General features: G+C 55.2%; 1 protein-coding gene across 1 annotated transcript in view; it reads right to left on the reverse strand.

Moving 5' to 3' along the window:
• Nucleotides 1-4,586, reverse strand: part of TMEM11 (transmembrane protein 11) — a 13,821-nt gene extending 9,235 nt beyond the window's left edge. The window contains exon 1 of the mRNA XM_031056506.1: nucleotides 4,582-4,586. Coding sequence (XP_030912366.1) covers nucleotides 4,582-4,586 — 5 coding nt within the window. The remainder of the gene's footprint in view (nucleotides 1-4,581) is intronic.
• Between the last annotated feature and the right edge of the window lie 10,566 nt (nucleotides 4,587-15,152).

The following is a 15,152-nucleotide window of genomic DNA, read 5'->3' on the forward strand; positions in this document are numbered from 1 at the left end:
TGCGTAAGGGGATGCGGCTGCCCAGGGGGAGCAGCGCTCAGCATCGCCTCCTGATCCCGAAATCCCAGGGGGCTCCTTCCCTGCATGTGATTAGGGATGGAGGATCTCCTGTGCAGCACTTCCCTGGAAGGATAGGCGGTGCGGTTTTGGGGTGAATTTCGCCCTCTTGATCAATCTCGAAAAAGGGGCAGTGAATGGGGGACTCCCCTGCTGCATCTCTGAGGAGGAATAAATCACAGAATCACTTAGGAAAGACCTCAAGATCATTAATTCAATATAAAGTTTAATACCAAATGCTTCTCTAGAATTGCAGTGTAGGTTTGGTCCTGCCAGAGGTTTCCCAGCTCCTGTGGATCCATCAGGAGGTTTTGTGCTTGGATGGTATCTCCAGGGTGCTTGAGCCTCTGCAGGGCTCCCTCTTGCTCCTGGCTGGATTCCTCCCAGAAGAGAATCCTTTTTCTCAGCAATTTTAAGTTTTCCTTATCAAACAGCAGCTCCTTGCTCCACACCCCCTCCTTTCTCAGAGCCCTCCTCCAGCCTGACAGCGCTGCCTCTGCATCTCCCGTTCCTACAAAAACCCTCTTTTTGACAGCATTATTCCCAAGTGATGCAATGTGACCCAAGAAAACAACCTCCTGGCTGCCTCCACGTCCCCAGGCATCCCGAGGCTGCTCCTGCAGCCTGCAGGGCCCTCCCAGCTGTGTTTTGGGGGGCAGCTGTTTCAGGGGAGGTGAACGCTGCATTCACAGGAACAAGGAGGTGTTTGGGAAGCGTGCCCAGCCCGGCAGAACGTGCAGCAGCGCTGGGACAGGCCGGAGCACGGACTGTGTGGAATGTGGAATGTAAACAGAGTGTGTTACCAGCAACAGCCCAGCCACAGATCCCAACGGGCCGTGCTGTCCCTCGGGAGCAGCAAACCCCAGCTCCTGCTGCAGCCCAGGGGCAGCTTGTCACGCCGGATCAAATCATAACTGCTCCCCACACCAAGCTCCCTGGAAATCTGAGTTATCCAAACTCAGCCTCTGCAGCCTTCTCACAGTGCTGGGAAGTGACAAATGCCCTGCTAGGATCCTGAGTGCCCAGGCTGTGCTCCCAGCCTTGGGAGTGCTGGCTCCAGGAGGGAAGTGCCTTGTGTCCCTCTGAGTCACCTGCCTGCCCACCTTGCTCTGAGCAAGCACAGCAACTGGATATTTAAATATTTTCATGCCCATCTTAAAGCAGTGGACACAAACACTGGGTGTCTGCTCACTTGCAGGACAACTCCCAAAGCCTGGCCTGAAATCCCAAGAAGGAATGATGAAGGTGAGCAGGGCTGGATCAGCTGGCAAAGGAACCAGTTGTGATCCTGCTCACCCTGAGCTCTGCACAGTCATCACCAGGTCAGCCAGCTCTGTGGCCTCAAACAAAACACAATAATTTCACCCCTTACCTACTGATCCTTTGCAGTGGGAGCATGTGGTCCCCCCAGCACAGCACAGCCACTGCAGCTCAGTTAAGCCACACTTTTATTGTATTGTATTCCATGCATTATGTTCATGTTTTATAGTATGACAGAGGGAGGGGTCAAGATAAATGTTAAACATAAACAAGAGCAGAAAGGTCGTTTGTAACAGGTCCTGAGAAGGAAAGGCACATCGTAACCACCGAATCCAACAGAACGGAAACCTTGGACAGAGGAAGACAACGCTGGAGAGCGGATGAGGGAGGGGGTGTTTCAAGTTGGGGGCTGTGGAAGCAGGTTTGACAGCCACCTGCATTCCCCCACCCACCACAGGTCTGTAGTTCAAATGGGTTTGGGGAGCTCAGTATTCAACCAAACCACTTCCACACTCCTGTTGCCCGGGGAGAGTCCAAAATCCCAAACTCCTCCAGGCTTAATCAGCACCAAGGGGCAGCACAGGACTCAAAGCTCCTTTCTGCAGAGACCAGCTGGGAAAAGGCAGCTGGTGGGGAGGCAGGGAAGGGTTACCCAGCACCGAGGGAGCCCCAGGCAGGTCCCACCCAACCATGCAGGGTCACAGGAGCACCGTGGGCTCATTGCTGGTGAGCTGCGGGTATTGCTATTCACTGGCATCCAGGAGGAGGGGAGCTGGAACAGAGCAAGGACACAGCAGAGAAAGGATTGGCACAGCCACTGGCACAGGTCTCTGCCAGCTCAGACACCAGGGGGTTGTAGCACCTCGAAGGAAGCAGCAGCAGAACCGGGAGTTGTGCTGATTTAAGGCAGCGATCGCTGCGGGATCCAGCGCTGGGAAGCTCAAGGTTCCTGCCAGAGCAGCACAGGGGCTCCAGAGCCAGGCTGGATGTGGGGCTCTGCCCAGACACTGAGCACAGCACACCCTCCAGTGAGCTGACACATCAGGAGGCTGCTGGAGACTGCTCACAGTGGAAATGAGCACTAAAGCAGGACAGAGCTCAAGCATCGCACCCAGCCCTGCTGTGGCACAGACACAAGTGCCTGATCTTGGCTTCCAGGGGACAAAACAGCTCAGCTTCACCTTGGAATCAAGGGAAGGGATGGTTCAGCCATCACAGCAGTACCAGAGCCAGCCTTGCTCCTGTAACTATGTGTTGAAGTGTGTTTTGCATGTTAAAGAAGGAACATTTAGCAGTCCACGTTTCTTCTTGAGCCCCTTCAGTTTGTTACCTGCCACCCTTTCCCAGTCCCTCAAAGCCACCCTAAAGGTCACAGCCTGGGTGAAATAAGCAGCAGGAGGGCAGAAGTGAAGCAGAGGCAGGGCTGAGCTTGAAGCCTTTCCTTAGCAGCACAAGGCAGAGGTGGCTCTGCCCCCTGGCACAGGTGGTGGGCATGGGCAGGGGTCTCACAGCCTGCAGTGTGCAGGGCAGGGATGGAGGTTGGGAGTTCTGGGAGCCTGAGAGGGCTGTGCTGTGCTATGCTGGTGATGGGCAGCCCAAAAGCAAAGGCAGGCAGCAAGGGTTCCCCTCAAGCTGGTGGCCAGGGACAGCTCAGGCTAAAATCCTGGCACAGGGTCTCCATCTCTGGCCACCCCAACCAGGAGAGAAGTTTGTAGGAATTTTTGCCTTTGCTGCCATGGATTTTGTGCTGGGCTCTGGGAAAGGGCTGAGCTGCCTCTCACCTGGGGCTTCAGTCACTCCGTGGCACAGATTGTAAACTTTAGTCCCTGCTGGGCTAAGCAAGGTCTGGGTTTGGTCTCCAGGTGAGAGGCTCTCCATGTCCTGCCTGGCTGCAGCCCCCAGTGGCCGCTCAGGGCTGGGGGTGTTGAAAACAAATCTCTCCCTCACCACAGCCTTGCCTTGGGACACTACAGAATCCCGAGAGCTCAGTGTGAGATGCTCTGAGGTGTAGCTCAGGCCCTGGAAAATGCAGGCAAGGTAGGACAGGCAGCAAGCTGGAACCTGGCAGTGCCCTGCCATCGTGGTGTCACCTCCACCTCTGAGGGTGGCAATGCTGGGTTGTGCTACAGAATCATCATCCACCGAGGTAAGAGCACGAAATGAGGGTGCTCCTGCTGCTGGCCAAGGTCCCCACGATGTTGCCAGTGCCCTGAGCTTGGAGCTGTGAGGAGGCCCTGAGCAGACAGGTAATGCCATGAGCCAGGGCTTCTTCCCATAGGCTGTAAGGAGGAGCCACTGGGATCCACATGGATGCAGGCACCTCTAGCACTGAACTCTGGAGATGGGCCAGGAGCAGGTCCTGGAGGCCTCACCGTGCTGCTCTCAGGATGTCCTGGTGGGGCTGATCTGGGGCACTGACAGGGATGCAGAGATGGAGGAGAGGGAGATGAGGGAAGCCTTCCTCTTCAGCTGCAGGAAACCACCCTGGTGCCCTGGGATGTCCCTCACCGCTCAGGCCAAGGCTGGCTGTGGGGCTGGTCTCTTCTCCTGAGCAGGCTGTGTCCACACCAAGGGCAGGGAGACAGGAATAACAGTCCATGACCCTCTGGGATGCCACTTCAGGGTTGTGTACACAAGCTGGGCAGGAGCTGGTATCTCCAAGGGAGCAGCATCTGCAACTCAGCCACGTTTCTTCCTCTGCACAGACTCTGCCACTGCCTCTGCAGTCCAAGTCCACTCCTCACACGGCTCTTGTCTCCAGGCTCGAGGGTGTCACCATCCCAGTGTCTCCACAGCCAGGGCAGCAAAGCCCCCGAGGTGCCACCATGGTCCACATGTTCTGGTGTGTACTGCAGGTGGCCTTGGACACGGCCTGGTGCCCACCAGGTGCTGCAGGGGATGAGCCTGACACAGGGCTGGGGCTCCTCCAGCACCTCCCTCTGTCCCACAAAGCTGAATCCACAGCATCTCCCCAGCTGCCAGGAGGAAAGGGGGGGTGGTACCCCATGAGCAGCCCTAACCAACATCCCCCAGCAAGTTCAGAGCTGCTGCCAAGCAGGGGGGAGAGGATGAGGTGCAGAACAAGTCATGCCCTGGCCTGGCAATGGAGTTTGGTGGAAAATTCACCCTCTTCTCTCCGCTGGCTTGGGAAAAGCACTGGTGGGCACCCTGTGTGCCCAGAGCAGCCTGGCCCAGGGGCTGTGGTCATGCTCACACGTGGGCACAGAGGAGGAGGAGGAGGAGGAGGTGCCCACACTCACACACCGCATGGACACGCTAAAAAACCGGGAATTGCCAGTGTGGGAAGGGGTTCCTGAGACTGCAGAGAAGCCAAGGCCGCCTTGAACAGTCAGGGCCAGGTGTGCTGGTGAGGGAGCAGTCCTGCCTTAAGGCTGCAAATGTTCCAGGTACTGTGGCAGAGGGTTCTCCTTGACGTATTTCTGAATGTACCAGCACGTCAGGTGCGCCTTCAGGTCCTCCTCCACCACAAAGTCCAGGGCTGCCTGCAAGCAGTGCAGATCAGATGGGTCACAACCAACACCCCCAGCCTCAGGGAAGTCCTGCACCCCTCACCCAGATAGGGGAAGCAGCAGGAGTCCCTCAGGTACCCCCTGTGTGAGGCAGGTGGAGGGAGAGGCCCGAGGGGAGAGCACAGCCACCAGCTCAACACAGAGTCCCCAGTTTAACCCTCAACACATCCAGCCCCGTGGATGCTGTGCTGCAGGTGACACAGCCCATCCTGTGAAGGCCACCTTCATCATCCCTTTGTCCTTGTTTACAGGGCCAGGGAGCAGCTGGACCCCAAAGCAGCACCCCACTGTTGTGCTCATGGCTCCCCAGCTCTCCCTCACAGCCCAAGCGGGCAGAGGGCTCACGAGGGCAGTGAAGGTTTGAGAGGAGGGGTCCAGCTTGAGCTGAGCTGAGCCATCAGCCCCTGCACAAGGGATTTTTGCTGAGAGGGGGAATGGGCTGAATCTGGGTGAGTGCCTGGATTTGCTGACACTTACCCAGCTCCTCTTGCCACAAAACCCAGGAATGTCTGAGCCCAGATTTCCATCTGCCCCTCCAGCCACCCCATCTCCCATCAGAGCAGGATTCCCACAGGGCACACACACAATTCCAATGTGACAGGGCCTGGTTCAGCCAGGATCTTTACCCACAGCTGGGATGGCAGCAGGATGGGCACCTTGCCCTTCTGGGGGGCTGGGGCTGTACCTTTGCCAGGTGCTTGGCAATTCCTCTCCCTCGATAGGCGTCCGGCACCTCCGTGTGCTGCAGGTCCACGATCCGCTTCCCCACGTACTCGTAGAGCAGCACGGCCTTGTCGTGGCAACCTGAGGGTGGCACAGAGGGGACAGGGCTGGGGTGTCACCAGGGAGCCCACAGTAGGGGATGGAAGAGAGGATTTAAGGTTGGGATGTCCCTGGAGAACCCACAGCAGGGGATGGGACAGAGGATTGAGGGCTGGGATGTCCCCAGCAGGACAGGCAGTTTTGGAACTGCTACATCACCCCTCGTGCCATGGGAGTGGCTCTGGTGCTGGGTTTCAGTGGTGGCTTTGCTTTCAGTGACACCTGGATGTCCTCACTGGTCCCCCCAAGGTGTGAGCAGAGCCTTTCCATGCCCCAGGAGCAGGTTTCTGACCCAGCTCTGAATCAGTGATGCCAGCACAAAATGTTTAGGGTGGGAAAGCAGCTGTGGCGAGGGAGAAGATGTGTTGATGGTGGGGGAGAGTAAACAGAAGAGAGGGAAAACCAACAAAGCCGACCCAGGTAACAGCCACTTAATTTCTCCTCCAGCACAGGTTTTTTTTTTTTTTTTTTGTTGTGGCACATAAAACAGGACAAGACTCCTTGGTCTGGTGTTGCAGCATTGTCTAGACACGTTTTGGGAAAGGTGAATCCCACAAACACACAGGAAAGCACACACAGGTGTGCAAGGGGGGCTGTGCACACAAATTTACATGTACACACACACAGGCTTCCTGTTTCAACACCCTGACCTTTCTCACAGCAGCTCAGTTACAGGAAAAAAGAAGTTTCAGCTCATGTATAAATCAGAGGAAACCCTCTGGTTTCATCCACAGAAACTGAGCCTTCAGTGCAAAAGTAAATGTTTCATTTCTAGAGAGTTTCTGTCCTTAAAAGTGAATTTCAGAAATGCAAGATCCCAGTCAAAGAGACAAGTTTGATTAAAATAATGGGAACTTTTCCTTCTTTCCAACGGTTTTATAGGCTGAAGGGCTGCAAAGTTCACCTGCATTCAGGATCTGCTTTAGCTGGGCTCAGTACACTCCATTTCACTGCACTTCAGCTGACAACTCCAGCCCAGCTTGCCTCACGCCTGTATTCAAGAGAAACTAGAAAGGAGCCCATTGGAATTTTGTGTTTCCAGAGAAGCAGCTCAAGCTTTTATTCCTGCTCCTTTTATGCAGACACTCAATTCTCCTACACTGGATGGAAACCTTCACATTTCCAGCCAGAATGCCAACATTGTTCTTGGGTGCACATAAATAATTTCCCTCTCTGCCATTCCCCCAAGTATTTCTAAGCTTCAGTCCTGCCCCTCTCAGCTCTGGCTCACCAAAAAGCTTTGAGTTTTCCCCCAGACAGAAAAGAGGGAGCACTGCAGTGTTTCTCCATGCGGATCCAGGCACCCCAAAAAAGCCAAGGAAGCAGGTGAAGCCCTTCCTGCAGCACAGACCTGACCAGGCTGGGGCATGAGGTGCCCTCACCCTCACAGAGCATTTGGTGGCAGCTCTCAGGGGTGGCAAGGGCAGAGTTGGCAGCACCAAAGGCTGTAAAATGATCTTATAGCAGCAGCTTTCACTCGTTCCAGCCCTTCCACCCCACTCTCCTCCCAGGCTAAAACTTTCCATAGCCTCTGCCTGAAGCTTTGAGAAGTTTAAAACTAAATTGACCACAGAACAAAAGATCATTTTTCTTTAAATACACTTTAAAAAGATATGATCTGTTTAGAAGTATCAAAGACACAAATGCATTTTAAAGCAGGAGGTGATCAGTGTTTGGAGGATCTCAGACATGTCCTGGACAGGCTTTTCCTGGATATTCCCTGTACCACAGCAGCACCACAAACCCCCAGCCGGGACAGGAGCTGCAGAGTGGCACCAGATGAACACACACAGAAAGGATTTTACAACCAGCCTGATTTTACAACAGTCAGTGCTGCTGGAAACTGAGCCCAGTTCAAAAAAAGCATCCCAGCTCAGCCAAGTGCACGATCACATCCACACACCTCACTGGCACAGCACACGAAACCAAGGACCCTCAGGGTGCCTCAGGGTGTGGTGTGGGCCCTGCAGGTCCCAGCCATGGCTTGGAAAGAGCCAGCCCTGGTGCTGTGTGCTGCCCTGGCCATGGGAGAAGCTCCTAGGACAGCTGGGGGGGCTGGAAGCAGCGCTGACCCTTCCAGTCCCAGCTTGGTGCAATCCCCCCCAAAGAGAGGGGGCACAAGCAGAAACCCCCCAGAACATGGCACAGGAGACACCTCCTGCCAGCCTGTGCCACCCCTGGGCTCTGGGACAGGAGTTTATCAGCCTGCACAGAGAGCCTGCCCTGGAGTTTGGCTCACTGACACTGAGGAAGTGGAGTCGATGCAAACCAGCACAGCCAGAGAGGAGCAGGATGGCAGCAATGGCAGCACAGCTGGTGGCCTGCTCACCCCCTCACAGGGGGCACAGGGAAGGGGAAGCTTTTCTGGGAGCTGGGCAAGGGACCAGCTCTAACCTTGCTCCCCATGGAGGGTTTGCTTCCACCAGGAGCAGTGGTGGCTCAGCCCTGAAGCCACACACAAGTGCCCAGGCTGGGTGGCTCAGGGGCCTGGGAGAACAGCAGGGAGCCCAGTCCCAGCTCCAGCCCAGCTGAGGAAGGGACACCTCAGGCATCTGGCAGGACACAGACCCCCCAGCCCAGCCCATCCTTCACTGCCCCCCTCTCCTGGCACACACAAAGCACCCAGCAAGGGGAGGCCGCAGCACTGCAGGACTGTCCCTTGTCCCTGTCCCCTGCACCAACCCCAGCCCACGATACCCCTTGTGTGCCCAGGACCAGAGCAGGGCCCTGGCTGCTGCCTGCAAGGCCAATTTCTGTGCCCCAGCCCCCTTTGGACACTGCTGCAAAGCCATTCCCTGGGAGCAGGGGGACAGAACAAATGCCAGCCCCATCTCCCAGGAGCAGGAGGCAGCTCAGGTCTTCTGCTGCTGAGCCAAACAGTGGGAAAAAAAAAAGCAAAAGCTGTGTGTGGGGTGGGCTGAGAGGACAAGAAGTGCTGAGGAGCTCATGCATCCCAGGCTGGAGCTCTGCCTGCCATGGGCTGGCCTCACTCCCCAGGGAGCTACTGGCACGTTACTAGGGAGAGAAAACACAACAGAGCACAACAGCCAGAGTGGAGACAGCACAGGGCTCGTGGAGGGGCCTCACTGGCAGGAGTGGCAGCAGGGGGGGCTGGTTTGGAGCAGTTTCCTGTTTAGGAGCTCTCTGGAGGTGCCTGTGGCACGGGAGGAGCGGGGATGTCTTTGATGCAGGGCCTGGTGACAGATCCCTTGGTCCCTGCTGCAAACTCAGCTCCTTCCCCCCCCCCGAAAGCATCTGCTCATCAGGCAGGAAAGCTCCAATTTTCCCAATAAACCTGAGCCTGGGCTCCTGGACAAGGAGCTCCTGAGACTCAGATCAGCAGTGGGCAGAGCAGGAGCTTCCAGCCAAAATCCTGCCCTAGTGCAGCTGGGGAGGAGTGGGAGGTTTGGGAAGTGTGGTGTGCTGCAGCCAGCAGAAGTGTTGGAGTAGGAATGTGTGAGAAGCCCGAGCATCCCTGAGGAACTGAAGCTGCTCCATGCTCGTGGTGAGCCTGATGGGTGTGATGGGCATCAAGAAGAGACAGCAGCTGCTGCTAAAAGCTCTTCCCCTGCCCCAAACATCTGTGCCAGCAGCTGGACCAACCAGCCAACTGCTTTGGCAGGGGGGGGGGGTCCCTTTGGGTTTCTTGTTTTGAGCTGAAATTTCATCTCGGACCCAAAGAAATACCCAACTATTCCTGACAAAACCAGCCTATATGATTCCCATGGAAGCTTTTAGCTTTGACAAATTGATGTTTTCCAAGAGAGTCTCTGCACAGGGAGGTTTCTGGCTGGCTCAGGCTGTTAGTCACATCCTAACCCATTACAAATCCAGTTGGGCGTCTCTCTGCCCTCCTCTCGAGGGATAACGAGGCTCAGTGAGGTCTGGTTATAATCAGCTTTACTTTCAGCTTCTAAATGCTCCTTCATTTGGGATGCAGGGGAAAAGGGAACGTGTTCAAGTGAAGCAGCTGTTCCTACCAGAGATTTAGCAGCTACTGCAGCAATGACAGAGGGGAGGAACCAGCAGAGAAAGGAAAGAAAGGGCAAGCCCCAAAAAACTCAAAAAACTCGAGTGCAATTCATCTTCCTGGTGCACAAGGAGGAAGTCCTGACACGAGGTCACACAAGGGCAGAGGCAAACACAGGATGATGCTGAAAATGAACACTTTCACAACCAGTTCACAGCTTTCACTGCCTCAGCCTCCTGCTCCAGGGATTTCCAGAAATTCATCACCATGCAAAGTTTTCTACCCAGCATCACACCACCATACACCACCAGCTGTCAAAGTCTGGCTGCTTGGTCCACGTGCCTGGTGCATCCATGTTTTCCCAGGGCATCACCCACGCTTGACATTTAGCAGAAATTAGGACATCACAGGAAAGTTGACCCTGGAGCCCACAAACTCTGCTCATCTCTCAGTGACAGGAAACAAGAGTGCTCTCTGAGGGACGTGGAGGTCACTTTGATGCCAAAATCTGTGTCTGACCCATTTCTTGTCATTCCCTGCTTGCTGCAGGGAAAACCTCCCGGGGCATTCCACACCAGTGATGCTCATGATGCCAGGAGGGACAAAGAGCAGTGCAGGAAATAAACACCCTGCCACGCACTCCCACAGAGATGCTATCTCCTGAGCAGCTTCCAGGGCTTGGCTGCTACCAGCAAGGGCCTAACAAGGAGGAGGAGAGGTGGGTCACCCACTGCACGTGGGTGTTAGTCAGCACAGCAGCACGGACACCAGCACAGCAGGACACTGCTCAGCCTGGCGTGGCTGAACTCACAAAAAAGGGCTCAGGCTCCCTGAACTCCCAGAGAAAACACAACCTTGATCACGGGGATTCACCTGGGTGAGGCCATGGCCACATTGGATGGGGCTTGGAGCAACCTGGTCCATGTCTGGACACACAGAAGGTGTCCCTGCCCAAAGCTGGAATGAGATCAGCTTTAGGATCCTCCCAACCCAAACCACTCTGGGATTCTGTGACTCCAGTACCCCCTCCTGAATCAGGAGGTTCTGTGCTGATTCACACACGACTCCCACAGCTGAATTTCTCCCTCTCAAAGTTCACCCTCTCCAGTCACGACTCATCCCTGCTCAGCCACCAAACGCTGCTGGGCCCGTGGTGTGGCTGCCAGAGCTTTTATCCAGAAAACCACAATAAAAGATTATGTCTCCCTAATAACTGCTGACCCTTGGCTGTCCCCTCTATTTCCTGCACACACCACCTTCACTGGCTAGGACAATGCTCTGCTGGTGGCAGTGGGGACCCAGCACCTGGGCTCTGGTTTGATTTCAGGCTGAAATAAGCAGTTGGTGAAATTGTTTTCTCCGCACCCGTCTCCTCCTTCCTCGCTCCACCACTGCCGAGCTCCAGCCTGCACTTTGTAATTAGTGGTTGAAATGAAAATGGGGTGGGGGGGGGAAGAAAAGTCTAAAATAAAATCTGGACTATTCTTGTTGTTTTATCGACAAAGCCTCCTGCATTCCCTATGATTTCTGAACTACACATTTTATTTGTTTTTTTTTTTTTTAAGGCAGCTGCACTGCAATTTCTGCAGGGCAGCAAGGCAGTTTCACCCAGAGTAGTTCTCAGCATAACAAATGGATGGGGAAGAGATGCTGGGATCATTGAATATCTGTAATTAACCACCAAGATGAAGGCTGGGAAAGAATCAGGGCACCACAGAGAAATTTTAGTGGCACCTAATTTTTGTTCCTTTTTTCACTCCACCCAATATGTGACAGATCTTTTTGAGGGTCACTGTGTCACCAGAGCTCCACAGGTGGCTGTGGCAGCTTGGATCCGTGTCGTTGCTCCTACAGAACCGTGGCACCCCCTGTGCTGGAGCTCCCGAGGGGTTTCCCTGAAGGAACGTCCCCAGAGCTGGCACCCCCAGATTTCCATCCTGCATTGGTTCTGTACTGGTCTTGCTCGGGATCTGTACTGGTCCGGCACGGGTTCTGTACTAGTCCTGTACTGGTTCTGTACTGGTCCGGCACGGGTTCTGCACTGATTCTGTACTGGTCCGACACTGGTCCGGCACTGATCCCGCACGGGTTCTGCACTGGTTCTGTACTGTTCCAGCACTGGTTCTGTGCTGGTCCGGAACGGGTTCTGTACGGATTCTGTACTGGTCCTGCACTGATCCCGCACGAGTTCTGTACTGCTCCGGCACTGATCCTGCATTGGTTCTGTACTGGTCTTGCTCGGGATCTGTACTGGTCCGGCACGGGTTCTGTACTAGTCCTGTACTGGTTCTGTACTGGTCCGGCACGGGTTCTGCACTGATTCTGTACTGGTCCGACACTGGTCCGGCACTGATCCCGCACGGGTTCTGCACTGGTTCTGTACTGTTCCAGCACTGGTTCTGTGCTGGTCCGGAACGGGTTCTGTACGGATTCTGTACTGGTCCTGCACTGATCCCGCACGAGTTCTGTACTGCTCCGGCACTGATCCTGCATTGGTTCTGTACTGGTCTTGCTCGGGATCTGTACTGGTCCGGCACGGGTTCTGTACTAGTCCTCTACTGGTTCTGTACTGGTCCGGCACGGGTTCTGTACTAGTCCTGTACTGGTTCTGTACTGGTCCGGCACGGGTTCTGTACTAGTCCTGTACTGGTTCTGTACTGGTCCGGCACGGTTTCTGTTCTAGTCCTGTACTGGTTCTGTACTGGTCCGGCACGGGTTCTGTACTAGTCCTCTACTGGTCCGGCACGGGTTCTGTACTAGTCCTCTACTGGTCCGGCACTAGTCCTGTACTGGTTCTGTACTGGTCCGGCACGGGTTCTGTACTAGTCCTCTACTGGTCCGGCACGGGTTCTGTACTAGTCCTGTACTGGTTCTGTACTGGTCCGACACGGTTTCTGCACTGATTCTGTACTGGTCCGACACTGGTCCGGCACTGATCCCGCACGGGTTCTGCACTGGTTCTGTACTGTTCCAGCACTGGTTCTGTGCTGGTCCGGAACGGGTTCTGTACGGATTCTGTACTGGTCCTGCACTGATCCCGCACGAGTTCTGTACTGCTCCGGCACTGATCCTGCATTGGTTCTGTACTGGTCTTGCTCGGGATCTGTACTGGTCCGGCACGGGTTCTGTACCGGTTCTGTACTGGTCCCGCACTAATCCTGCACTGGTCTTGCTCGGTTTCTGTACTGGCCCCGCACTGATCCTGCACTGCTTCTGTACTGGTCCTGCACTGGTTTTTACTGGTCCTTTACTGGCCCTGCACTGATTTTCTGCTCTGGGTGGCCGGGGCTGCTGTTCTGGGGCTGGCCGCGGTGCCGGCTGCTCTGCAGCAGGGCCCGGGCTGGTGCCCTCCTGTGCCCTGTGCTCTGCCCTGCTCTGCCTGTGCCCTGTGCCCTGTGCTCTGCCCTGCTCTGCCTGTGCTCTGTGCCCTGTGCCCTGAGCTCTGCCCTGCTCTGCTGGGGCTGCGGGGAGAAGCCCCAGGACATGGCTCCTGTGTGATGCTGTCCCAGGTTACTCCAAGTCCATCCAACCTGGCCTTGGACACTTCCAGGGACCGGCTGCTCTGCAGCAGGGCCCGGGCTGGTGCCCTCCTGTGCCCTGTGCTCTGCCCTGCTCTGCCTGTGCTCTGTGCCCTGTGCCCTGAGCTCTGCCCTGCTCTGCTGGGGCTGCGGGGAGAAGCCCCAGGACATGGCTCCTGTGTGATGCTGTCCCAGGTTACTCCAAGTCCATCCAACCTGGCCTTGGACACTTCCAGGGAACCACGGGAAAGCCACAGCTTCTCTGGGCAACCTGTGACAGGGCCTCCCCACCCTCACAGGGGAGAATTCCTTCCCAATATCCCATCCATCCCTGCCCTCTGGCAGTGGGAAACCATTCCCTGTGTCCTGTCCCTCCATCCTTTGTCCAAAGTCCCTCTCCAGCTCTCCAGGAGCCCCTTTAGGCCCTGCAAGGGGCTCTGAGGTCTCTCTGGAGCCTTCTCTTGTCCAAGCTGAGCACCTCTGTCTCTCCCAGCCTGGCTGCAGAGCACAGGTGCTCCATCATGTATCACACACACATCACATATCACATCTACATCACATCTGTGACCCCAGAGCTCTCAGTGACAGGAGCTGAGGGTGCCCGAGGTGGCTGTGCTGGCAGCTGCAACAGGAAAAGCAGCAACACCTAAATTCACAATAAGGAACAGTTCACCAGCAGCTTCTCTGCACCTGAACACCATCTCATGTAGCTTGGCCTTTGTTTACTCATCCCTTCAGCTCCTGCTGCCCTGTGGGAAAGGGATTTGCAAAGAATTCAAGGCCATAGAATAGAAGGCCATAGTGGGGAAAAAAAACCAAGTGATTTGTGGCAAAAGTAATAGCAGCATTGTGTGGCAAGAGCTAATAGGCTGAAAAACATTTATAAAGTGTTGTGACCAAGAAATAAATTAGCTTCTGATAGGATGGCGTTGAGTTTTACATCTCTTGTGTCTCAGTACTCATCGAGACTGAAAACAGAATAAAATCTCTTCAAATGCCTCTCAGTTGCCCCATCTCTGGGTCAAAAAAAAAAAAAAATTATCCAACACCTGAGCACGGGCTCAGCCCAGAGCTGTGTGGATCACCTCAAACCCTGCTGCTGATTCCAAGATCAGCAAGATCTTTTATCCAAGATGTGGATAAATGTCAGAAAAGGCCCCTCAGCTTGCCCAGCCCTGCAGTGACACCCACAGCTCTTGCATCAGCTGATGACCCGTGGCTGGGCTGCAGAGCGGTGGCTTTTTTTTGGAAAGACTCCTCCTCGTCTGTGTTGAAAGACTTGAAAGGTGGCGAATCTTCGACGTCTCTGGGGAAGGTAATTGCTCTCCCCGTTAAAAACCTGTAATTTGTTTTCCATTTGAACTCTTCCACCTTCAGTGTGCAGCTGGATCTGGGGCCGTTGGTGCTGGATCACAGCTCTGCCTGAGGCACCCGTGCAGCCACGGATCCCAACCCTCCAGCTCCTTCCCTCTGGCAGTGATTCCCTTCCACTGCCTGGCTCTGAGGAGGTTTTTCCAGCCCTCAAATTTATCCCAAATGCTGCGCAAAGCTGAGCGCTGGCTGTGGCAGAGCAGCTGTGATCTCACCAGCGCTGTCAGCAGTTGCCACCCCTCCAACCCCTCCTTTGCATCTTTACGGATCACAATAAGAATTCCAGCCAGAAAGTGGCACTTGGAATCTCCTTTTTTTGCTTTTTCAACTGAATCTCTGACATTCTGCCCAGCTCGGGGGGCTGTGGGAGCATCCTTACCCTGGGATGGGCCACGTTTGGGAGGGATTGATTCCTCAGTGACTCAGAGAGGAATTAACCACAGAGTCACAGAGTGCCCTGAGCTGTGAGGGACACACCAGGGTCACCCAGTTCCACTCCAGGCCCCGAACTCACCCTGTGCCTGCCCGGGAGCCTTGTCCAAACCCTGCTGGAGCTGTGGCAGCCTTGGGGCTGTGCCCATCCCCTGGGGAGCCTGTTCAGTGCCCAAACACCCTCTGGGGGTA

The sequence above is a fragment of the Geospiza fortis genome, unplaced genomic scaffold (assembly GCF_000277835.1).
Source record: "Geospiza fortis unplaced genomic scaffold, GeoFor_1.0 scaffold237, whole genome shotgun sequence".
NCBI classification, from domain to species: Eukaryota; Metazoa; Chordata; class Aves; order Passeriformes; family Thraupidae; genus Geospiza; species Geospiza fortis.